At 36.3% G+C, this 26,050-nt stretch overlaps 1 protein-coding gene across 1 annotated transcript; it reads left to right on the top strand.

Annotated features, from left to right (window-relative positions):
* The first annotated feature begins 12,734 nt into the window (after positions 1-12,734).
* Positions 12,735-24,719, top strand: LOC132053440 (putative DEAD-box ATP-dependent RNA helicase 29). The gene is given in 11 exon segments (XM_059445475.1): positions 12,735-13,120; positions 16,556-17,717; positions 17,810-17,864; positions 18,359-18,451; positions 19,473-19,518; positions 21,473-21,546; positions 21,704-21,756; positions 22,167-22,248; positions 22,327-22,383; positions 23,503-23,641; positions 24,036-24,719. Coding segments are annotated over 11 exon segments (2,391 nt in total). The 5' UTR covers positions 12,735-12,756; the 3' UTR covers positions 24,302-24,719.
* Positions 24,720-26,050: the final 1,331 nt, after the last annotated feature.

Raw genomic sequence — 26,050 nt, 5'->3', positions numbered from 1 at the left:
AAGTGTTTTCGGAGAAAACTTACTTTTTTTAGCTTCTGAAAAGTAACTTCTGCTACTCCCTTGAAACACTTATTTTCTTTTGAAAGGTTGGTCAAACACATCTTCTTTTTTTTTAAACAAGCACTTTTTTTAAAAAAAAAAAGAAAAAAAGTTTTTGACATCCCAAACACTTGGCCAAATAGGCTATAAGTACGATAAGGTAAAAGACGGCAAGAATATCCGTCTATTTTTCGTTTTGGCGTTTGCTCAAAGATTTTTATTTATTCTTTTTTGTCCTACGCCTCTATCATACATCACATAGGAATCTAAGTATTAAAATGATTCCAAGGACCGCTGTGTGAGCTAGTAGCCATCTGGAAATATTCGTTTAAATTGGATTCCAAATTGATCTTTCGAAGCTGCATCATGACAAACACATTAAGGTGGTGTCCTTTGTATATTTTCTTATGTCAAGAATTTAAGTTTTGTGCGCTAACTTTATAAAAATATTTGTACTTAGGTTATTTATTAAATAATTATAAATAAATCTCTTGATAAACATTAATCGATAACAACAAAAACAACATACTTAGTGTAATCCCATAATTTAATAAGAGTTAATTTGCCATCACATATTAAAATTCGATATTCGCGTAATTTTTTTTTTATATAATACTTTCCGTATATATAACTTAAATTTATCTGTGAATAAACATACATGACTCATAAGATGCAAATGGCTACAACCAGAATCAGACAAATGGAGAATACCTTCTTTGGACCTTTAATAAAGGATAAAAACTTACCCGCACTAGGTGTTTACACCCGATCAATAAATAAATGACACTTGGCACTTATTTTAACTACAATTATTAATACTTAACTATAGTTAACTATCAGGTGTTTTGCACATGATCTTAATTAATAATATAAAAAATACCTAATACTCCATTTGCTATTCTCACTTGTCCTCTTAACGGTAACGGAGTGGTATTTTCTTGTCCTTTTTATGTCCCTAACAACATCGCAGAATCGAAGGCCATCACTGGTCATTTCTTTTTTCCTCTTCACTGGCCATTGCGGTATAAATTTTTTCCTTCTGATGTAATTATCATTAGCAAAATAAACATTTTTAACCTTAACCAAAAAAATACGCTTGTGTCTATATATCCTCAGTACACATCAAAAGATTAACACATACAAAAAATCTTCACAAAACTGTACTTGACATTTTTGTCATGCAAGATTTTCTATTCAAAATGAACTAGATATACTCATTAGTTTTATAATTCTTTCAAGCACGTATTATAAGCTCTTAATAAGAACTCTCAATCACGTGGTAATTTTGAAATTATGCATTTTGATATCCAATGGGCAAATGAAAGAATGACGAAAAATTTCGGAATTACGCCAAAGAAGAAGAATGGCAAGAAATAAAAGAGAGACAATGTTGACGGTCACCCTAAGCTTTCTAACATTACGGTATTATGATTTTAGTTTCTTTTTAAATTTTCTATTTATTAAAAGTGGAATTCCTAATATATTTTAGTTAGCCTACTATGGTTAATTTAACTAAATTGGGTGTAAACACCCGATGCGGACAAGTTTTTACCGAGTGTATAAATGTAACAATCTTTATAGTAATATTATAAAATTTTACTATTCAATTGTGATGGAGAGTAGTCTTCTCACATATGAAAGAGTACTAACATCAATTTTGATCATGGCTTCTTTATTGTCGTCAATTCTTATCTAACCCTTTTAGTCAAGTTTTTTTTTTTGGTAAGTGCCTTTCAAACAAGCCTCTCTACCTTCCAAAAATAGAGATAAGTGCAACGTATATGTAATTCCCTCCCCCCCCCCCCCCCCCCCCAACCCCACTTGTGGAATTACACTGGATATGTTGTTGTTGTTGTATTATCAATTTTGACCAAACAAAAAAATCATATGACACCGTGAAAAATAATACAAAGGGATCAATGCACAATTAAAGAAAATGTACATTGAGTCATGGAGCATATAGCAGAGAAATTAAGATAAAGGTAAGTACCTTGATCTTTCCTCTCCGTACTCTAATACTTATATTTGTAATAGGTGCTGAAGACTTCATAATACAAGCTCAAATTTTGTGGTATCAAATATGTTATAAGAATATTTACACATGTAATTGTTAGTAAATGATATTAAGTTCTTAGATGTGAATAGAAAAAATTACCTTTAATTTGAATAAAATTATCTAATAGCCAAATATGCTGTTTATTTATTTTTGATAACTATAGTCAAATATGTTATTGTTTGTGAGAAACGTTCCTGTGCTTTGATTTCCTTTGGTGGAAATCAATTGATTAAAATATTAAATAAATATTGCACATATTGCAGAAGTCGCATTTCCTCGGAATGATTTTGAGAAATTAAAGATTATTGTAAAACACTTCAATCTTACATCCTAATTATGAAATATTTACATCTTTAGGTCTAAATCACCTAATCTCAACTTTTATAGGTAACTAGTGATCACAACCAAAAAAAAAAAAAAAAATTGCTCCCTTTTTCACTCTCTAATGGCGATTTTAGTAAGCTCCAAAGCAGAGTTAAAACGCAGAGAAAAACAAAAGAAGAAAGCAAAATCAGGTGGATTTGAGTCATTAGGATTAAGTCCCAACGTTTTCAAAGGAATTAAACGTAAAGGTTACATAGTTCCAACACCTATTTAGCGTAAAACTATGCCGCTTATACTCTCCGGTTTTGATGTGGTTGCTATGGCACATCTTTGGTTCGGCTAAAATAATAGCGTTTCTTGTGCCCAGCAAATGAAATAGGAAAGAACTGAAAAATGAAATACTATTTAAAACTACTATGATATGCCAACAACAACAACAGTAATAGCGAAGGGCTAGAAAAGGCAACTAAAATGAGAAATGAAAAATGGGTTGGGTTTTAAATTTTTTAGTGGGTCAGTGGTTGGATCAGACGGCTGGGTTAAAATAGTTTAAATGGGTGAGTAGATTTAATTGGAAAAAAAAAAAAGTCACTTCAACGTCACATAGAAAATTAAGGGGTAAATTGTGAGACATGGAAATTTAACGGAGTAGTTTGGTGTTTGGTTTGACCTTTTACATGTAGCTTATAAGCTAAAAGCCATAAGTTAGTAAGTATTCAACTTTTGACTTTTAACTTGTTTTTGTATTTTTTTAGTCTAAAAGTAAGTGCTTTCCAAAATACTTTAAAAAATAAAAAAGAGCTTAACTTTAATTGTTTTTGGAGTACACGGGCAAATATGATTTGAAAGTTGGATAAAAAATGACAAATTTATTGAAAAAGTATGACGAAAGGTAAATACAGGTTATTTGTGAAAGTACGGGGGTAAATTTGACCTTTTCAAGCTAAAAAAAAATCAAGAAAAGAAAATATAAAATAGAAAAAGAAAAAGGGAAAATCAATAAATTCACAAAACCCAGCAAATTAGGTTCCAAAACCGTTTTCTTCATTCTTTTCCCTCAGCCACCAAAAAAAACTCCCTTTTTTCACTCTGTAGTAGCGATTTTAGTAAGCTCAAAAGCAGAGCTAAAACGCAGAGAAAAACAAAAAAAGAAAGCAAAATCAGGTGGATTTGAATCATTAGGATTAAGTTCCAATGTATTCCGAGGAATTAAACGTAAAGGGTACAGAGTTCCAACACCTATTCAGCGTAAAACTATGCCGCTTATACTCTCCGGTTTCGATGTTGTTGCTATGGCTCCTACTGGTTCGGGTATAAAGGCGGCTTTTCTTGTGCCCAGCAAATGAAATAGGAAAGAACTGAAAAATGAAATACTATTTAAAACTACCATGATATGCTAACAACAGCAATATCCAAGGATTAGAAAAAGGCAACTAATTTGAGCCCGTTTGGATTGGTTTATAAGTTGCTTATAAGCTGTTTTCAGTTTTTTTGAGTGTTTGGCTGGCCAACTTAAAGCCATTTTGTGCATAAAATAAGTCCAAAAAAATAATTTGACCTGTTTGACTTAGTTTATCTAAAGCAATTTATAAGCTGAAAACAACTTATAAGCCAAAAAAATAAGTTAGCCTATCCCAACTTTTTTATTTTTGGTTTATAAGCTGTTTTCAGCTTATAAGCTGCTTATTTTAAGCCCATCCAAACAGGCTCATAATTAGCCCTTTTAGTTGGTGTTGTCCCCCGTGTTCAGAACTGTAGAAAACCACAACCAGAAACTGGAAAAACCAGTAAGTACAAAAACGAAAATAGAAGCGTGTAAAGTTGAAAAAATTGCGAAATGAAGAAATATCCCGAGACCACGAATTCCTTTGTGTCCTTGAATTTAACCCCCTCGCTATCCCGAGGTTATGGATTATTTCCTCCCGGATATAACGGATATACGTCGTAGGAGTGGCGGTACCTCGAACGCCTCGGCCGATGAACTCAAATTCGGGAACGAAACACACTAAGACTCGATAGTTTTTATTAGTGAAAAAGAATGAAGAATTCGCGATACGAAAAAAATTTTCGGTAGTCGAAAAAATGAGGCAATGAGCCTCGAACATGCCTCGGAATAGGCTGGTACATTCGGAAAGGCCATGCCTTTTCCGAAAAAAATAAGAACGTTGGGAAGTTGGGATTTAAAATTAATTAATTACTAATTAACTAATTAATATTTTCCAGCGGAAATAAAAAAAAATTCAGAAAATGAAGATAGAATTTTAAATAAATTTGGTCCAAAAAGATTATTTATCAATCAATCATTTGACCAAATCCAAATCAATAGAGCGACGACGACGACGCGAGGGGAGTCCTCTTCTCAACCCTTTAAGAGCTAAGAAGAAGTCTTTCTAATATAAAGCATAACTTTCCCTTTCTACACCGATGATGTGGTACAAAGCTCCTTTTCAAAGGAACTTTGCTTTAAACTTCATTTTCCTTCATTGTCTTTTCCCTCCGTTTCTCATTCACCAACTTAGCTGGCTTCAATCATTAACTACTTTTTAACAATCCCCCACATGAATGGGGAATGGCTATATGATGAAAAAAACATGCATGACAAAAACTGTGTGATTCGTAAGCAAGGATTAATCGCATCTGGATAAGTAGATTTCTCTTTGAACTTTCCGTAGTGAGCATATGTCGGATATACTCGGTCAATCGGTAGATTTGATATCTGTGAACCGTCGAGCTTTGGTGTATACCTAGACAACCACATGTCACACAATTAACCACTTTAACGTCTTTGGTTCTCGTTGTTTCGTTCGTTTGACCATGAACACGTCTGGTTCATAAGTGCGTAGAAGCGGCCTTCGGAGTTCTCCTTGAAGCGGCTTACACTTCACTTACATAGGTGATTCCTAAAGGTGTCATCTATAGATACACTATTTGATATACCCCCGTATCAAACTTAGAAACCATTAAAAAGCCTTAATGCTTTATCTCGATGCTGTATCAACATTGTCTCATCACGAGAATGGACCAAAAAGTTATTGTGACAATGTTGAACCGTCATCAATGACTTTGTTTGATCTCTTTGAACCTAGATCTTGGGATCTCAGGTCTTAGGTAGAGTTACCGCCAAGATGACTTGTCTCGGCCATAGTCCCGTTCCTCGATGATCTTTCAAACCAATTCTCTAGTTAGGCCTTTAGTTAGTGGATCCGACACATTATCTCTTGACTTAACATAGTCGATTGTGATAATACCACTAGAGAGTAGTTGTCTAACGGTATATGTCTTCGTCGTATGTGACGAGACTTTCCGTTGTACATAACGCTCCCGACTCTTCTATTGCCGCTTGGCTATCGTAATGTATGCATATAGGAGCCAACGGTTTGAACCAAAATGGAATATCTTCTAAGAAATTCCGGAGCCATTCGGCAACTTCCGGCTTTGTCTGGAGCTATGAACTCGAGGATTCCATTGTAGAGCGGGCGATACATGTCCATTTGGATGACTTCGAACTTGCTCCTCCACCTATGAGTAAAAATGTATCCCTTGTGGATTTAGTTTCAGTTGAACCGGTGATCCAATTTGCATCAATGTATCCTTGTAAGCCGCGGATACTGTTATAATGCAAAGCAAAGTTTTGAGTATGTTTCAAATACCCAAAACTCGTTTCATTGCCGGCAAATGATTTTGGTCGGGATTACTAGTGTAGCGACTTAGTTTACTTATAGCACACGCAATATCGGTCGCGTACGGTTCATGATATACATCAAACTTGACACTCGGCATAATCCAATTGAGAATGACTTTTCACCTTTATTCTTTGCAAGAGCAAGGTTCATATCAATTGGCGTCTTGTGACTTTAAAGTCCGGATACTTGAACTTTTCAAGTACTTTTTCAATATAATGAGTTTGAGACAATGCTAGACCACCCAGCGTCTTATGGATTTTAATTCCCAATTAAATCGGCGACTCCTAAGTCTTTCATATCAAACTTACTAGCAAAGATGCTTAGTAGCATTTATGTTAGCAATGTAGTTACTCATTATTAACATATCATCACGTATAAACAAACAATGGTTCGTGGAGTGTTCTTAATGTAGACACATTTATCACACTCATTTATCTTGAATCCGTTTTGACGGTATCGTGTGGTCAAATTTTGCGTTTGGGTGCTTGTTTTAGTCCATAAGAGACTTAACAAGTCGACACACCTTCTTCTCTTTCCTGGAACTACAAACCCTTCGGGTTATTCCATGTAAATTTCTTCCTCAACTCTCCATTTAAGAAAGGCTGTTTTCACATCCATTTGATGGATTTCAAGACGTACATGGCGGCTAACGCTACTAACACCCGAATAGATGTAATCCTTGTTACGGCGAGTATGTATCAAAGTAATCAAGACCTTCTCGTTGTCTAAACCCTTTAACAACTAGTCTTGCCTTATATTTATCAATAGTACCATCGAACTTTCATTTTAAACCGAAAATCCATTTGGAACCGAAAGGTTTATTCCTGAGGCAAGATCAACCAATTCCCAAGTATGGTTGTTGATATGTATTCTATCTCACTATTGATTGCCTCTTTCCAAAATTGAGCTTCCGATGAAGACATAGCTTCGTTGAAAGTTCGAGGCTCGTTTTCAACAAAAATGTTAGAAATTCTGGTCGAAGAAGTAGTCGTCCTTTGACGTTTGCTACGTCTTGGATTTTCCTCATCGGGAATATTTTCCTTTGTTTCTTCCGGGTCGTTTAGATTATTTGCTAGACGACTCACATTCCTTTTTATACGGATATATGGTTTTCAAAGAAGTCAGCATTATCCGATTAATTAGTATTCACTGAATGTCGGGATTTTCGATTTGTGAACCGATAAATCGATATGCCTTACTATTTGTGGCATATCCTATGAAAACACAATCAACGGTTTTAGGTCCTATTTTTACCCTTTTGGGTTTAGGAACTTGTACCTTGGCCAAACACCCCCACACTTTGAAGTATTCCAAATTGAGCTTCCTTCCTTTCCACTTTTCGTATGGAATAGATTTTGTTTTGCTATGGGGCACTCGATTGAGTATTCGGCTAAATTTGTTAGAATAGCTTCCCCACAAGTTACGGGTAAACCGAACTTATTAACGAGGCATTAAATCATTTCTTTCGGTGTTCTATTTTTTCATTTTCCATGATTAGTTTGATTGTGGCGAGTAAGGCGATTGTTTGATGAATAATGCCATATTCCAAACATATTTGTTCAAAAGGAGATTCATATTCACCGCCCCTATCACTCCTTATCATTTTTAATCTTTTTGTTAAGTTGAGTCTCAGCTTTAGTTTTATCTTACTTTGAATGCTTCAATTGCTTCATCTTTACTATTAAGTAAATAAACGTAGCAATACGCGTACTATCGTCGATAAAAGTTATGAAGTACTTCTTTCACCGCGAGATGGGATTGACTTCATGTCACAAATATACATATGGATTAAGTCTAAAGGACTTGAATTCACCGACTTATAAGGATGTTTAACGTACTTAGATTTGACCATGATTTGACATTTTGATTGATTGCGTTCAAACTTAGGCAATACTTCCAAACTAATCATTTTTCGCAAGGTTACTATAATTGACATGTCCTAAACGTGAATGCCATAAATCATTTGACTCAAGCAAGTAAGACGAAGCGTAAACTTTATTATTATTAGCAACAACCATTACATTTGAAAAGGCCTGCGAGGTAGCCTTTCCTATGTACATTTCGTTCTTACTTATTACAACCTTGTCAGAAACATAAACACATTTAAAACCGTTCTTCACTTAGAAGTGGGTAGAGATACTAGATTTTTCCTAATTTCGGGAACATGACGGACGTTGTTGAGAGTCACGCACCGGAAGCAGGTCATTTCGGCAGATATCTTTCCATAACCTTCAATCTTGGCGGGTTGCGGGAATTTCCCATATTTATGGTCTCGTCGGGCCGGCGGGAGATATGAAGCAAAGGCTTTCTAACAAAGACAAATGTGGCGAGTGGCGCCGAGTCAATCACCACTCTTTCGGATTTCCCACTAGTTGCACTCGGACAACATAGCTTATGAGTCATCAACCTCCTAGTTGTTTCAACCATATTAACGACCATCTTCTTTTCCTTTTTTCTGAGTGACGGTCTAACGACTTTGTGTCGCTTTTTCCCATTTAAAGCGGCTTTCCTTGAATTTCTTCTTGTTGGGATAGTTCCTTGGTCCCGATGCCTTTTTTTCTCTTTTTCGTATTAGTTGGGCAGTTTAATGATATGTGCTCCTATGGTTGATCTCCATTTGCCTTGTTCTTCGCCTTGTTATCTTCCTCGATTCTCAGCCGACGATGAGATCTTCGGTGTCATCTTCTTTGCTTGTGTTTCAAGTAATTTTTGAAGTCCTTCCATACGGAGGCAACTTATCACTGTGCGAATCGAAACGCCCCACTAATCACCAAACCTACAACAAACAACATGTAAGTAACGGCGCAAGATCGAATACTTTTGACAAAGGTATTAATTAGATTTATACCTTCAGCGAGGAGATCATGGATGATAACTCGCAACTCTTGAACTTAGTAACAACGTACTTGCCATCTACCATTTTGTAGTCCAAAAACTTAGCGGCGATAAATAAACTTCTTTAAGCCCAAGCATCTTGTTTTATATTTCTTTTCAACGCATCCCATAGTTCTTTTGATGTTCCCACATTACTATAGACGTTGTAAAGATCATCCTCGGTCTCTAAGAATATAATTCTTGACAAAAAATACGAGTGCTTCCAAGCCTCAGTTACAACAAAACGTTCATTCTCAGGTATTGATTACGGCAGACTCGAAACGTCCTCCTTAATAAACTTTTAAAAGCTTAAAGTAGTTAAATAGAAGAACATCTTTTGTTGCCATTGTTTGAAATCAATCCTGGTGAATTTTTCGGGCTTCTCTGGAGCGGTCTTTGGTGCGTACGGCGGAGGACGCGGCGTTGCTCGTAGAACCAACCACGGGGGTGGTGTGGCGATAACGATGTGATAGCATTCAAATTTGGAGTTTGGTCTCCCATTTCGTCGTCGTAGGAAACAACGAGAAAATTTTAATAAACGGTGAAAGATTTTATTTCTTCAAACCGAATCAAATTTACACAAAATTAAAAAAAAACTTCAAACGGAATGTAGGAAGCGTATGTTGTATACTTGATGAAGTTTTTATATCTTCAAATCAAGTACCCAAATGAGTAGAAAGTTCTGAAAACTTTAATCTCAAGCGGAGTAGAAAATCCGAAGATTTTAGTCTCCACACAACATACAAGTTCGTTACATGCAAACCAAAAAACAAGATACAAGTTTCTTTTATTTTCTGGACAGTCACTGTTTTATGTTATATTTTTTTTTTCCCGTAACGTTCTGTAATGTTTTAATCAACAACAAATGAACACAGAAGTAACGTTAAATTCCTTAAGCTTGTTGTTCCCCGTGTTTGAAGCTTGTAGAAAACCACAAACGACTCCGGAAAAAACCGTAAGTACAAAAACGAAAACGAAGCGTGTAAAGTTGAAAAAATTGCGAAATGAAGAAATATCGAGACCGCGAGAATTCCTTGTGTGTCCTTAAGGAATTTAACCTCCGTTGTGCGAGGTTATGGATTATTTCCTCCCGGATATAACGGATATACTTCGTAGGAGTGGCGGTACCTCGAACGCCTACGACTTCGATGAACTCAAATTCGGGAACGAAACACACTAAGACTCGATAGTTTTTATTAGTGAAAAAGAATGAAGAATTCGCAATGCAAGAAAAAATTTTCAGTAGTCGAAAAAATGAGGCAATGAGCCTCGAACATACGTTCGAGAATAGGCTTGGTGGTACATTCGGAAAGGCCATGCCTTTTCCGAAAAAAATAAGAACGTTGGGAAGTTGGGATTTAAAATTAATTAATTACTAATTAACTAATTAATATTTTCCCGCGGAAATAAAAAAAAATTCCGAAAATGAAGATAGAATTTTAAATAAATTTGGTCCAAAAAGATTATTTATCAATCAATCATTTGACCAAATCCAAATCCAAATCCGAGCCGAGCGACGAGCCGGCCGAGCGCAGTCCCTCTTCTCAACCCTTTAAGAAGAAGAAGTGTTTTCTAATATAAGACTTAACTTTCCCTTTCTGCCGTGTGGTACAAAGCTCCTTTTCAAAGGAACTTTGCTTTAAACTTCATTTTCCTTCCATTGTCTTTTTCCCTCCATTTTCATTCACACCAACTTAACGTTAATCATTAACTAGCTTTAACTTTCGGTTAGTGCTTGGCATCACGATTATTTGCGACATGAATAAAAATATATCAAAATGAGCTTAAGTAGAAGCAAATGAAAGAATGATTGGATTTTAATTTTTTGTTTTTTCTATAGGTAAAACAAGATAAATTCTATTGATTTATTGGGAAACCAAATATTTAAAATTGGGGTGGGTCATTTGATTTTGAGCTTGACACGTGTCTTTCTATCAAAATTAGAATTTCTGCCCCCGTCAGGCGTCGTCCTTCCGTCGCGGGCTGTGTCCCGTCTGCGAGGGCGGACAGGGGGCACTTCTCCGCCTCGGTGGGCTCCTACGCTCCCTCGGGCGGGCGGGTTTTCGTGTCTAGCGGGGCTATCAAAATTAAGGGTAAATTTGAGCGGAAATATGATGAAATAGATATATTTGGACTGAAAGTATAACGAGAAGGTATATATTTGGTCCGAAAGTATAACGATAGGGGTATATTTGGAACGAAAGTATAAGGAGGGGGTATATTTAAACTATTTTTATTGCTACAAGTAGGGGTGGGCGTTCGGTTCTTCGGTTCGGTTTTCTCATACTTCGGTTTGGCTATTTCGGGTTCGGTTTTTTGAAGGTGGACACCAAACACCGAACCAAACTTGATTCGGTTCTTTCGGTTTCGGTTTTCGGTTTTTTGAAGTTTGGTTCGGTTCGGTTTCGGTTTTCAATTCTGTTTTCAATTTAGGCTTTCAAAGACTACTCAAAGAAGAAGACCACGGTTCGGAAGAAGCCGCCAGCGGGTACAGTCACTGGAAGCGACAGTAAGAAGATTCGGATTAATGGCTAAAGATAGCTGGCACTGAATCTGCACGGCAATTAATTCTGTTTACTGACACGGTTCATGAAGAAGAAAGCGAGCAGATAGTTCGAGTTCCTGTCCAACAACAATTATCTGAATGCTCAAAACCATAAAAAAAATTACAAGAAACAAAAAAACATGAACAATTATTGATCATAAGAAAAGGTACACTATAAATAGCAAGAACAATCAAAGAACTTCAACAAAAAAATTACAAAAGCTATGTAAATTTACAATTAGTAAATGATTATAACCATAGTAAAAAATTATCAAAAAAGTAAAAAAAAGAAGCATACCAAGAATTGGAATAGGGGATTCATCAAGGCGCGATTTATTAAGTTTTAAAACAAGATAATTTATGCCAAAATCCTTCATCTACGTAACTTTGAAAAGGTGCAAATCAAGAATTGTTCTTTTTCCAAAGATTTTACCCATAGCTAAAGATTAAATCTTTAGTTTATATTGAAATCCGTAATTAAATTGTTAAGTAATTTGTTGACTTGTTTTGCCGAGAATGAAGGTTTAAAAGAAACGAAGATTGGAATTTTTTCGAAAGAAAGAAAGGAGAGACTGGGAAGAACGCCGCCGCCACCGAGAGACAGAGACGTAGAGAGAGAGAAGTAAAATTACTACTGCTTGAAAGAGAAGTCGTCGACGTCGTCTCGTTTTGTTTGCTCCGCTTTCTTATCTTTTCTTGTGAATTGTGAAATACAAAAGAAAGAATAAAGATTGAAGGGGCTTGGGCCTCGGGTTAACGGGTTTTATTTATTTTGGGCCGAATTTATTTAACGGGCAATGGGTTGAACTATTTAATATTTTTGGGTCAGACATAAAATTTCGGTTTAAACCGAAAACCCAAAAAACCGAACCCCAAACCCCGAACACCGAACCGAATCCTGAAATTTCTGAAAATTGAAATCGAACCCGAACCGAAAACCCGAAAAACCGAACACCAAAAAACCGAATTAATTCGGTTCGGTCCGGTTTTTCGGTTTTCGGTATTTATGCCCAGCCCTAGCTACAAGTGTATATTTGGCCCTTTTCCGATTTTTATCAAAATAAATACGAACTGTTAATGCTTCATGTAAAAGAAGTAGGACCATTTTAAGCCAAAGCCCAAAAATACTGGGACTAATTTGTACCTTCTCTAGAAAACATATAAAAGAGAAAATCATAAATCCCTAAACCCTTTCTTCTTCCAGCCACCAAAAAAACTCTCTTTTTCACTCTCTAATGGGGATATTAGTAAGCTCGAAAGCAGAGTTAAAACGCAGAGAAAAACAAAAGAAGAAAGCAAAATCAGGTGGATTTGAATCATTAGGATTAAGTCCCAATGTTTTCAGAGGAATTAAACGTAAAGGTTACAGAGTTCCAACACCTATTCAGCGTAAAACTATGCCGCTTATATTATCCGGATTCGATGTTGTTGCTATGGCTCGTACTGGTTCGGGTAAAACGGCAGCGTTTCTTGTACCTATGCTTGAGAAATTGAAACAACATGTTCCTCAAGCTGGTGTTAGAGCACTTATTCTTTCTCCAACTAGAGATTTGGCTCTTCAAACACTTAAATTTACTAAAGAACTAGGGAGATTTACAGGTATTTGGTTTTATTTAGTAAACTTCAATTAATTTACAGTTTGATATTATCTTTTTTTTTTTTTGGTTTCCCATCCGGTGTTCGGTACTCACTTTGGTGCCCGACTAAATCTGGATTCGTGCCGGTTAGTCCCACATTGGGGGCAAAGCACCAGTGGTGAAGCCAGGATTTTCATCTAGGGGTTCAAAAATTCTGAAAGTTAAATACACGAAGAAGTTAGGGGGTCAACATCTACTATATATACATAATAAAATAATTTTAACTTTAAAAATACACTGTAATTTTTCGCCGAGGGTTCCCCCTGGAGCCAATGTGGCTCTGCCCCTGCAAAGCACTCCTTAACAATGGTGACTTCTTTGGTTAAGGATGGAGTAGTACCAACCACTACACCACAATCCTGGTTGGTACAATTTGGTCTTATCAAGTGAATTTATATACTTACTTAGTGGGGGTTTGGACATAAATACATATTGGAGTAGTGGTTGGACATAAATACAAATTGGAGTTGTTTTTTGAATTTTTGTGAGTTATTTTGGAGCGAAAATTGTGAAAACAACTTTTTGGAGTTTTTCAAATTCCGGAAAATTGTAACAATTCTATGTCCAAATATGATTCCGGAATAAAATTAAAAATATCTATGGACAAACGGGCTCTTAGTTACTTATTTAGATAAAACGGCAGTGTTTCTTGTGCCTATGCTTGAGAAATTGAAGCAACATGTGCCTCAAGCTGGTGTTAGAGCACTTATACTTTCTCCAACTAGAGATTTGGCTCTTAGGGATGGCAATAGGGCGGGGTAGGGCAGGGCGGGCGGGTTAAGTCTTCCCCTACTAAAGTTTTGCCCTGCCCTGCCCTGCCCCGTTTAACTGTCTGCCCTATTTAGATTAAGCCCTGCCCTGCCCCATTTAGCCCTGTTTAGCCCCGCTCCGTTTAGCCCCTATTTACGTTTTCTTTGTATATTTTTTTACCATAATTTAAAAAGAAGATCAATTTAATCCTTTTAAAATCATCTTCAGTTTCTTTTTTTGTTTTGTTTGCAATTTTCTAATTTATTAGTTACTTATTATTTTGTAAAGATACTTTAATAATGTTAATACATTGATTTTGTAACCATTCTCGCATGAATTACTAAACCCATTTTATTTAACTTTTGGCTCATAATCTGAAGTGTGATATAGAAGATTATATTACTCAATCTCATTATCAAATATTCAATTAGATCAGTTTTGAACCAAATGAAGTCTTAACTTTTTTAAAAATATGAGAACTCATATTAAATGTTATTTACTTTAATAAAGGCTACTGCTCTTCCTACTTCCAATGCATTTACCTTTAATTTTTGTTAAATAAGTTTCAAACTTATACCTTAGAATATGTAAGCTAACAGTTTTTCTCCATTGAGACTAAAGTCAGAGTAATGTTTTAATTCTAATATGGGTAGATTCTCATGATTTAACTGAAACATTTTTTTGGTTTAATCAAATAATACTCTACCAAGGTTAAAGAAATAAAGCATAAAAGTGTAACAAAATTGGGTAACAATTTTTCCCCGCCAAGTTCCCAATTTCCTAGCTAAGTTTGCAGCTGGAGTTGCAAGAAAACGTAATAAAACAGTTAAATAAACCAAAGCTTAGACCCGCCCTACTACCTGCCCTGCCCCATTTAATATTTTGAAAAAATAAGTTTTGACCTGCCCCGCCCTGCCCTGCCCTGCCCTGTTTAAGCATTGCCCTGCCCTGCCCCGTTTAACCATTGACCTGCCCTGCCCTGCCCTACCCCGCCCCATTTGCCATCCCTATTGGCTCTTCAAACACTAAAATTTACTAAAGAACTTGGGAGATTTACAGGTATTTGTCTTGTTTTCTCTAGTTTTATTACTGTGCTATTTTGTAAACTTCAGTCATGGTAATTCCAGTTCGGTTATCATGTGAGCTTATATAAAATGGGTCGGGTCGGGTTAAACGGGTGTCTTTCTAAAGAAACCGTGTATTTTTTATTTTTTTTGAATTCGGTACTGTTGAGAAACCGGGTATTTAAAATTGGGAGTGGGTTATTTGGTTCTGAGCTTGACACGTGTCCTTCCATCAAAATTAAGGGTAAATTTGCGCCAAAATATGATGGAAGGGGTATATTTGGACCGATAGTATAACGGAAAGGGTATATTTGGACAGAAAGTATAACGGAAGGGGTATCTTTGGACCGAAGTTAATTCCAAAAGAAGAGAACAAAGCAAATGCAATAATGATTAATTCCGTAGGTTATCTAATTTGTAGCTTAATTCGACATCAATTATTAGGTTGATAAGCAGAAACAATTTGGTTACTAAAGAATTTGGTCGATTCACAAGTATTTTGTTTTTTTCTATGGTATTTGGTTTGTTTGACATGATTTTATTACGTACTGTTTTATTTACTAAACTTCAGTCATGTTAATTCCTGTTTGGTAATAACGAACTTATATAAAGTGGGTCGGGTTAAAGTGATGGGTTTCTAAAGAAACCGAGTATGTAAAATTGGGGGTGGGTTATTTGATTCTGAGCTTGACACGTGTCCTTCCATCAAGGGTAAATTTGTACCAATGTATGATGTTTGGGATATATTTGGACCGAAAGTATAATGGAAGGGGAATAGTTTGGACCGAAAGTATAATGGTAAGGTATATTTGGACCGAAAGTATAACGGGGGGTATATTTAGACCAAAAGTATAACATATGAGTTCATTTAGACTGAAAGTATAATAAGGGGTATGTTTAAACTATTTCTGATAGTACAAGGGTATATTTGACCCTTTCTCTATCGTATTTGGTTTGTTTTCTCGAACATATTTTTATTACTGTTTTATCTACTGTTTCGTTATCCTGTGTAAAACTTCATTCGTTTAACTTATTACTTAATTACTTATTTAAGTAATCAGAATCATTTTCAGGTTCCACTAGATGGGTTCTTAATTTGTGAAATTTTGGTTCAAATGGGGTGGTCTTTAATTTTTGGTTCAAATGGGGTGGTGGTCTTTCTATCGCTAAATTATGGCCTTTTCTCACTTACCATATTATGGCCAAGCATTTTGGATCATATTGATTCAAGCAAGGCTACTTTACAAGACCTTGTGACTGTTTCTATTGATTAATACATATGTTATCATTGCTGAATATAAGGGAAAAAAAAACATATTTACATCTCTAAAAATACATTCTAACCTTGTAATGCCCCGGGAAAAGCTATTTAGAGTCTAGTAAAATATCGAACTCGTGTAGCTTTGTTTCCTTAATTTTTTGAAACTGGCATTCCTCATTGACGTCTGTTTCCTTATTTTGTAACAAAAGAAAGGAGGAGAGATTGTTTGAATTGCCTTTTTTCCCGTTGGTGCTATTAGTTTTAGGCAGAGCTTACCAGTAGCCTCAGATGGTTAAAAGCCGAACTTTTCTCCTTGATGCAGATATTCGTGTTAGTTTGTTGGTTGGTGGTGATAGTATGGAAAGCCAATTTGAAGAATTGGCACAAAGTCCTGATATTATAATTGCAACTCCTGGTCGGCTCATGCACCATTTATCTGAGGTTGATGATATGTCGCTGCGCACTGTGGAGTATGTGGTTTTTGACGAGGCTGATTGTTTATTTAGCATGGGTTTTGCTGAGCAATTGCATAGAATTCTCACCCATCTAGCTGAGAATCGCCAGACTCTGCTTTTCAGTGCAACTTTACCCAGTGCCCTTGCTGAATTTGCTAAGGCTGGGCTTCGAGACCCTCAGCTTGTGCGGCTTGATTTGGATACAAAGATAAGTCCAGACTTGAAGGTTGCGTTTTTCACTGTAAGACAGGAGGAGAAGCATGCTGCACTTCTGTATCTGATTCGTGAACAAATAACTTCTGATCAGCAGACTATAATTTTTGTTTCCACCAAGTATCATGTTGAGTTCCTCAACATTCTTTTAAGAGAAGAGGGTATTGAACCTTCGGTTTGTTATGGTGATATGGATCACGATGCTCGCAAAATGCATATTTCTAGATTTAGAGCAAGAAAGACAATGGTGCTAATTGTGACCGATGTGGCTGCTAGAGGAATTGATATTCCACTGCTTGATAATGTTATCAACTTTGATTTTCCTACCAAACCTAAACTTTTTGTTCATCGAGTTGGGCGAGCTGCAAGGGCTGGTCGTATTGGCACTGCATATTCTTTTGTCACATCCGAAGACATGGCTTATTTGTTAGATCTTCATCTCTTTCTATCTAAACCACTCAGGGCTGCGCCAACTGAGGAAGAGGTTTTACAAGATATGGATGGAGTCCTATCCAAAATAGATCAAGCAGTTGCCAATGGAGAAACTGTCTATGGACGTTTTCCTCAAACTGTTCTAGATCTCCTCTCTGATAGAGTTCGGGAAATCATTGATACATCAACTGAACTAGAAACTCTGCATAGGCCATGTGTTAAAGCATTTGGTTTGTACTCAAAGACAAAAGCAAAGCCTTCTAAAGAGTCCATTAGAAGAGTAAAAGACCTACCCCGCGAAGGGTTGCATCCGATGTTCAAAAATATCCTCCGTGGTAATGAATTATCAGCTATGGCCTTTTCTGAACGCTTGAAGGCCTTCAGGTTACTCCACGAGTCCTTTCATATTTTTGCTTTTTCTATTGTCATGGTGGAAGGATATTATTCTGTTCGTTAACATTATATTTTGTCTTAAGACCTAAGCAGACAATCCTGGAAGCTGAAGGTGAAGCTGCCAAGTCAAAAAAACAAGTAATCTTTTTATCTTTTATGTTAGCTGCTATTTCTTCCACTAGAAAACAGAGAACTTCAAATTCCTGGTATAATATATTATATATTGTCTCTTTTGAATTAGCTGGGTATTAATGAGTCATCTACTGTTGATCAAAAGAAGAATTCTGTTGGGGATAATTCACATTTGAATATTTCAGCAGCCCCCTCTAATCAATGATTTTCCCTTTCATCTTTTTTATCCATACAGCTGAACTTCTTAACTGTTGAGCTACTAAAGATTGTGTGCTCTTCTTACTTGGCGGTGCATTATGTCGAAAAGATTTTAAAGCTTAATTTGGAGTATATTTAGTCCCAAAAGTAATGTGTTCCGTTTAGGTTTATATTTACCATCATGTCTTCGGAACTTAAGTGTGCTGGAATTCTGAGTCAACTTGCACATTGCTCTCCCCATTCCCAAGTATGTTTCAGAGGTGATTCTTAATAAATATTTTGAATAATCCATGCTGAATCAGTGGGTCGATGTGATGAAGATGAAAAGAGCTATTCATGAGGAGGTCATCAATAAAGTTCGTCATCCACCAGCGCTCAGTGTTGCTGCACCAAAGGTGAAGCTCTTTTCATGTATGATCTTTTGTTCAGATGTTCTGGAGTGGGCTCTCTTGAAGCTGCTTTCATAGGCAAACAGGAACCAAGTGCTAGGGTATTATATGGATCTGTAATACGATATGTTCAGATGCTGGTAATTTTGAAATTATTGACTTTAATGCCTAGATACTCCCTTGATTCCTGCGTTACAGAGTGAGGTGCCCTTTGTTTACCAATTTTAGGTGCAGTACAACTTTCAAAATGCTGGAACATAGACATATGCAATCGACGCTGTTTCATTTCCAGTTAAACCTCAAACCTCAACCCGGTGAAGAACACTTGGGTGTTACTTGTCACATATTTAGTGTAAAAGTGGTTTAATATCTGTAGTCTCTTATTCTTTACCTCATGGGTGTGGCTTCATTTTATGCTGTTTTTCTTTGGTATAAATTTCCAAAATGAGCTGGAGTGTGTCGGAGTCCTTGTGTGGTCTCTGTCTATTAACTTCGGAAAGATACCCTTCAGGTGAGTAAAACCATCCTGGAGGGCACTATAGTTTTTTTTTTTTTTTGGTTGTTGTTGCAATTCTTTTTGGTTTTCAAATAAGAATCTTTGGTAAGAACTGAATATACGGATGTGGTAGACATGGATTTGCAAATGGTCCAACACAGAAACCAAAGGACAGGGAAAATCTGATGCTGACTGAAAGTCACTATGAGTGAGTTGTAAATACTGATGTTTAGACTATAAAATTGATGATCCGTTGAGAAGTATCCTGAGTACAAGATTAGTTCCGTAAGACAGTATTTTTTGTTTGACCTGAACAAGCATGTTTATATTTTGGGAAAGTGACATGGCGCATTGTGCAGCTCCCACTATTTAGCTGTTCGAAGTTCTGCCTTCAGCTATTTGGTCTGGAGAGGTCACCTTCTAGCTACTTGATATGATGTTATAAGAACCCTTCTCAGAATATGATTTTGTTTTATAATTTGCATGGTGATTAAATGTGTTCATTTGAATTTTGTTTCTATCCTATTGCAGGAAGATGATATTGATCTCACCTAAAAAGGAAGGAGAAACAAGGTTTGTCCTTGTTCACTCTTCCTTTTTGTGGATCTGTCCCGCTTTACCTCTTTCAGGAATATGTACTACTCGATAAATCATCTGTTCAGACATACTGACACAAGATGTCCTATCATCTTTGAATAGGAAGATGTGTAGCTATGAGCCCTGTTGTAATTTGATTTTGAACATATTGCGCCCCATTCATCAAATGGAAAGGACATAGCACCATTTAGATGAAGAAAGATAAAACGGTTTATATTCTCAATACATGACCTTATTGATATTCTCATATTCTGGATTCTGAGTGTAAATCTCGAGTGTTACCCAAAGTACAAGTTTTGGTTTTCAACTTCTTTTTAGAGTTGAGATTCAAAAGAAAAAAGTCGTATGTCAAGAAGGTCCTTTGCAAGTACTTGAGACATCTTACAAACGTGTAGCTGCCTCCTCACAGTTGGGTAGTGTACAATAACAACAACTACATACCCAGTATAGTCCCACCAGTTGGGTAGTGTCAATAATAATAATTATTTCTTTTGTGCGTTATGCGTGTTATTATTATGATAGACAAGACTTTTCGGTCGAGCTACTTTACTGTTCCACTGAATGACTTTGTGACCATCTTTTTTTGATGACATAATGTGTTTCATTAACCAAAAAGCATCAAGTAGATGCGACTTACAGAAGAGTTACAAGTAAAGTAAAGTTGCAAGACCCTATACAAAGTGCTAGGCTAAGTCTAGGGAGCTTACAAACTGCAAAAAATGGTCAGTGCTAATTACAGGTGTCAATTCAGTCCAGCTAAAGAAACTAAGCAAACACTTTGCTCTGAGGGAAGAGTTTGGAGTTGAAATACAATCAAAACATCTACTGTTCCTTTCATTCCATAAACACCAAAAAATTGCTCCAGGAATCATTACCCAGATCTTCTTGATGGCCTTGTCAACTCTCCAGTGGCACCAGCTTGTGTAAGCTTCCCTCACATGCATAGGCATTACCCAATTCAGCCCGAGGAGTTAAAAAACATGTTCCAAAGATCAGTAGCTACTGGGCAGTGCAGAAACAGATGGTTATATTTTCTAAGGTTTCTTTGCACATGTAGCATCTGTTTACCAATTGAAGTCTTCTTCTATTAAGATTATATACTGTTAGGCAAGCTCCCTTCAAAACAGTCCAGTTGAAGCACATAACCTTCGTTGGGAGCTTAGTCTTCCAAATCAACCTTCATGACCAGATATCAGAATCATTATTCTGCATGCTAAGCTGCTTGTAGCACTCTTTAACTGTGAAGATATTTTGGTTCCCCCATCTCAGAGTCAGAGTGTCAAGAAGATTCCCCACAATGGTATATTCCTCAATCCTAGCTAGTAGGTTCAGTAGACTTCCCAATTCCCAATCTTGTACAGCTCTTCGGAGGTAGATGTCCCAACTGTTGCCTATTCTGTTGTCAGCAATGGAGGAGTCGTTGGCATGAGCAATCTGGAAAATTCTGGGGAACTCCACCATGAGTGGTGAGTTGTTCAACCATTTGTCTTTCCAAAATCTACTATGTGCACCATTACCAGCTTTAAAGTGAACATTTTGAGAGAATTCCTGCCCCAGCTTGCTGATGAATTTCCATGGTCCTACCCCATAGGGTGCATTAGCAATTTTGGAGCTCTAGTTATCGAACACCCCATGTTTGGCCTTGGTGACCTCTTTCCAAAGGCTTGAGTCAGTAGTAGCATACTTCCATAACCATTTCATTAGCAAACACTTGTTATTCTGAAGGGTTTACTTGAAAGTCTGTTCTCAGTTATCTTGAGACTCTCGAATCTGTAGATAGGACTTGCTTACCGTATCAGAATGAAGGAGGACAAAAAAAGACTGTTAGGTCTAGATGAGGAAAAACAGTATTGGTGCTTATTTGTTTCTTTTGCAGATATAATATTCATTTTAATTTTGATCTTCTGTTGATTTGTTCTTTTGGACTTGGACAGTTTCTGGTTCTAAAAGGAAAGCAAAGATTTTTAAAGATGAGGAGTACTTCATAAGTTCGGTACCAACAAATCAGGTAAATAATTAGCCCTGAGCTAGGACATTGTCAGTAATCATGTGACCCTTATTGTTCTGCGGATTTTTATCTTCCTGCTTGGGAGTCGTACACTTTTCATGTTTGTTCTTTTATCGGCATCTTGTGACTAATCTAATTTGTATTCCACTGCTGGCAGCATTTTGAGGCTGGACTTTCTGTAAGGGGAAACCATGGTTTTCAATCAAATAGGTAAAGCTTCACTATCGTTTCACATATTAGCATGGAAGATGGAGGTTTAATGTTACGCATCTTGAAGTAGTTTCCTCTGATTTCTCATGTGTGTATGGATGACGATCATAAGTATGCTAATACAGTATAAGACGTTAATTTTTTTTCGCATTTCATGTTACACATCTTGATATAGTTTCTTCTGTATGTGACTATGAATGAATTGGGAGACATTCTTTATACAGCAGTTTGTTTTCTTCGAACTGCCAACATGCATATTCAGTATTGCGGAGAATTGAAGATTCATCCTAAACTGACTAGTTTTACGCTGGTGGTCAACCTAATGCAGCACTTCTCCTTTATCCGCACTTGAGAACCACAGTACTAACATTTATTGACATTATTTCTTCTTGACATTTTGCATAAATTAGGTTGGATGCTGCTGTTCTAGATTTGGTAGCTGATGACAAGAATGGGTTGCAGAAACAAAAGGTTTCATATCATTGGGATAAGGTACCTATGGTTAATGAAGAAAGCTGCCTTTTTCATGTAGTTTTTCTCTGGAAAGCTAATTGCATGTTCTGAACACAGAGGAGTAAGAAATACATCAAGCTTAACAATGGAGATCGTGTTACAGCTAGTGGGAAGGTACTTTTTTTTTTAGCCCTTGCATGCCCTTTTTTGTGTGAACCAGCAACTTGCTGAATAGAGTATCTTATTTACGTTGAAGTTTGGCGGGAGAGTTGAAAGAAGCCTACTTCTTTTCTTGTTGTGAGCACTGAAATGATGTGCTCCCTTCCCATAATAACTGTGTATTTGATAGGTTAAAAAATATTCTCCTCATAATGGAAATATCTGCTATTGCCAAGGAAATGGAAAGAAAACAATATAACTTGTCATTTCCATTTTTTTTTTTTTTTTAAAAAAAACAATGCAACATGTTGTTTTGATCTTTTCCCTCCTTTACTCCTAATATTATGTTGAACACTTTATCTAACTGAAATATAATGACTGCATTAAATTTTCATCATAATCTAAGTTGCTCAAAGGAATGCGGAGTGTGGAGTAAGAGCGGTCTTTGCCTAGTAATGAATCTCTCTTTGGCATTTCCTTTCTCTTGGACATGTTGGAGATTCAGATTGTATTTTTTCTAAAGCTAAATCTTCTTATGTAGCCTCTAGAGAGCATAACTAATAGAATAACTTGAAAGATTGAGTCTGTTTTGATTATTTCCTGTCAGGTTCATCTTTGAACTGTGTATGATATTTGATGCATCATGATTTCTGTATAAGGTGGGGAAGTGATTTTAAATCATGCTTGCCCAACATAGGAAGGATGTCAAATTTCTTTTGCCACTTTTCAGAAATTCTTTGAGATACTTCATGTAAGCTGGACTGTGTGTCCTTTGATTTTGTCTATTAAAACATAGAATACATTCATTCCGCTATATACCTTAATCCTTTTCTGAAGTTTATCTGCTATGTGGACTAAACAATGAAAAGGAAAGGGCTTAAATCCAAACACTAAGGGCAGCAGACAATTCTGCTTACTATGATAAGGATGTAAGCCTAGTGATTTTATAAAAGCAACATATAGGCAGTATTTGGCCGCTATTATATGTTCCTATAGATGTGCTCCTATTTGACTTGACCTTCTTGTTGCCTTATAACATTGAGTTTTTCTTGATGTATACTGGGCAAAGCTTGCAACTTTTCAGGTCTCCAGGCTTTCCAATGCTTTTTACATCTTTTTGTTAATGGTGTGCAGATAAAGACAGAGGGCGGTTCTAAGACGAAATCCAACAAAATTGGGATATACAAGAAGTGGAAAGACCAGTCACACAAGAGAGTATCTCTTAATGGAACTAATGATGGCAACTCTGCTGCAGCATCAACTAGTTTAGCTGGTAATGATTGGAAACCCTCTCCTAAGAGAATTTTGACATTAGTAATGTTTAGTGGTGAATTCTACTTATTTCTTGGTACATTTGATGGCCCTCTCACTGCAATCAGAGTGTATTTCTTCATATTCTGCTGCTTATCAATGCATCTTAACCTTGATTGGATTTGTGGTTTTGATTTTTTTTTATATTACGGTTACATTTCCTTCTAGGAAACATGTGCTAGTATGCTTCTGCATGTTGTTTCCTTGGTGATGAAAGTGCAAATTCATTTTGTTTCATATATCCTGTGAGCTTATGTGGTTTCAATCTAATGAAGGCCTGTGTTTTGACATAGTATCTGCTTACGTTCAATGAATAAAATCATGGTTGATGGTTGTGACCTGTGCTGTTTGTATAGGTGGTCCTAGAGGTCAAGGTGGTCACAGAAATTTCGGAGGTGGGAGAAACAACAAATCAGTACCTAACGCTCATTTGCGATCAGAAATTAAAGATGTTGATCAAGTTCGGAAGGAAAGAGAGAAGAAAGCCCAGAGAGCATCTTATTTGAAGACTAAGAAGGGGAAAAAGACTTACAAAGGTGGCAAAAAGGGAAAGGGAAATGAGAAGGGAAGGGGAAATGATAAGGGAAGGGGCAATGGAAAGGGAAAGGGAAGACACGGTTGATTGCAGCTTATCGATTCATTTGCTCATGAGGATCTCCTTTTTACAAGCCTACACATGCAAATCAAGAAAAGCACTTGGGATGTTCTTTCGCGGGAGTTGAGTTGTCATTCTTACGTGAGGACAAGTTTTGTTCCTTATAATCAGTGGAATAAGTTTCAACTTCCACTGTATACTTGTGTAGCTTGGTATGCATCGGCGGACAATTTTATAATTGTCAGGTGGGAGCATAGACTGCCTATAGACCGTATTTATGAAACTTCAGGCTTCTCTCTGACAAATGGTTCTAAGCTTTATATAGAGGTGAAATAGCAAAACTCTACAATTACTTTTTTCTGGAAAGTTGTATGTGAGTATTTACTAGTTGTCAAGGCAACCAAAAGATTAATGCAGTGTTTACCCAGATTTGCTTCCTGCTCTATGATTTGTGTAATCTGAGCTCTATCCCCTTTGTGAAATTTATATTTTATGCTATTTTCGTGTTGATTTCATTCTCCTCTAGAATTTGGCTAAAAATGGAATAAGAAATTTCAGGTCACTATTACCAACCACTTACAACTTGTTTGGGTGGTTATTGTTACTTTAAGGCTTAGTAGTTTACCCCATGATCTTGAGGTCAAATTCATGTGACATCTCTTCAGCACGGGCAATTCTTAACACACCCAACCTTTCTAGAGTTTACATGTGCAAATGTGCATCTATTTAAGATATATTCAATTTTTCCAAAATATTTGCTTTAGAGCTAGCGTTGCAGACCCAAATGTCTGAAGTTGGACTTCATTCAAACTGAAGGTGTTTCCGTGTCTATTAGGTTTTGGTGTGTTTGAAAGTTAAAACTTCAAACTTGAATTTTCAACTTCAATCTCTTGATTCTGAAGCAATTAAATTTTAAATATTTTGTCATTTTCGATTACGTCTTAAATAAGCGACTATTGTGCACTTAACCCATTCTTTTCCCTTTTAATCCTTGTAACTTGTAAGTCTTGACAAAAAATCTAAATATCTGATGAACTCCACTTTCTCGTTAATAAACAAAAAGTTTCATTATCAAACATTATTTCAAGGCTTAGTGGTCTTTGCTAATGTGTCCACCAGTAATGCTATCTTCAAAGGCTAACCAATTTGGAAACGACATTATAAACCTTTTTAGTAGAACTATTATTACCTTATATAGACGACTATCAATCATCTTAAGATAACTTAAATGTGGAGTACAATGGATTGAATAGATATATAGGGAAATGATAGTCATGGGTTTCTGATAATTGCTTTGGCAGGGAGTGTTTTATACCTAAAGTGATATTTTGCCACAAGCTGAATTAATCGAATTTGAAGAGGATATGGATACAAAGTGACCAAAAAGAAAAAAAAAGAGATGCTTGGTATTAAAGTGAGGAGTTTATAGTTTATACTTACATGGTAAAACTTGATTGACCTAATACATAAAAAACCAACAGGCTATTTTTCATTTTGCAGATTCCTCATGGAGCTATTGCTCAAATTTAGAGCTTCTAGTCAAAATTGTTCCTTGTTTATGGGAGTAGGTCCACTGTTGTGTTTTAAATATAACCTTGAGCATTTTAGTCCCATAAGTTTGCTAAAATGAAGCACTTTTGGTCCAACTAACACAATAGACTTAAAAAATAACAGTAACTATCAAACAACACTACCGAAAACGGTAAAAATCGATTGACTTTTGGATCGATTGAAAAACTGACTGATCTCAATTTACTCAAAAAAAAAAAAAATTAA

This window comes from Lycium ferocissimum, chromosome 4 (genome assembly GCF_029784015.1).
Source record: "Lycium ferocissimum isolate CSIRO_LF1 chromosome 4, AGI_CSIRO_Lferr_CH_V1, whole genome shotgun sequence".
In the NCBI taxonomy this organism is placed as follows: Eukaryota; Viridiplantae; Streptophyta; class Magnoliopsida; order Solanales; family Solanaceae; genus Lycium; species Lycium ferocissimum.
The sequence above is the reverse complement of the archived record's forward strand: the minus strand, read 5'-3'. Positions and strand labels throughout refer to the sequence as shown.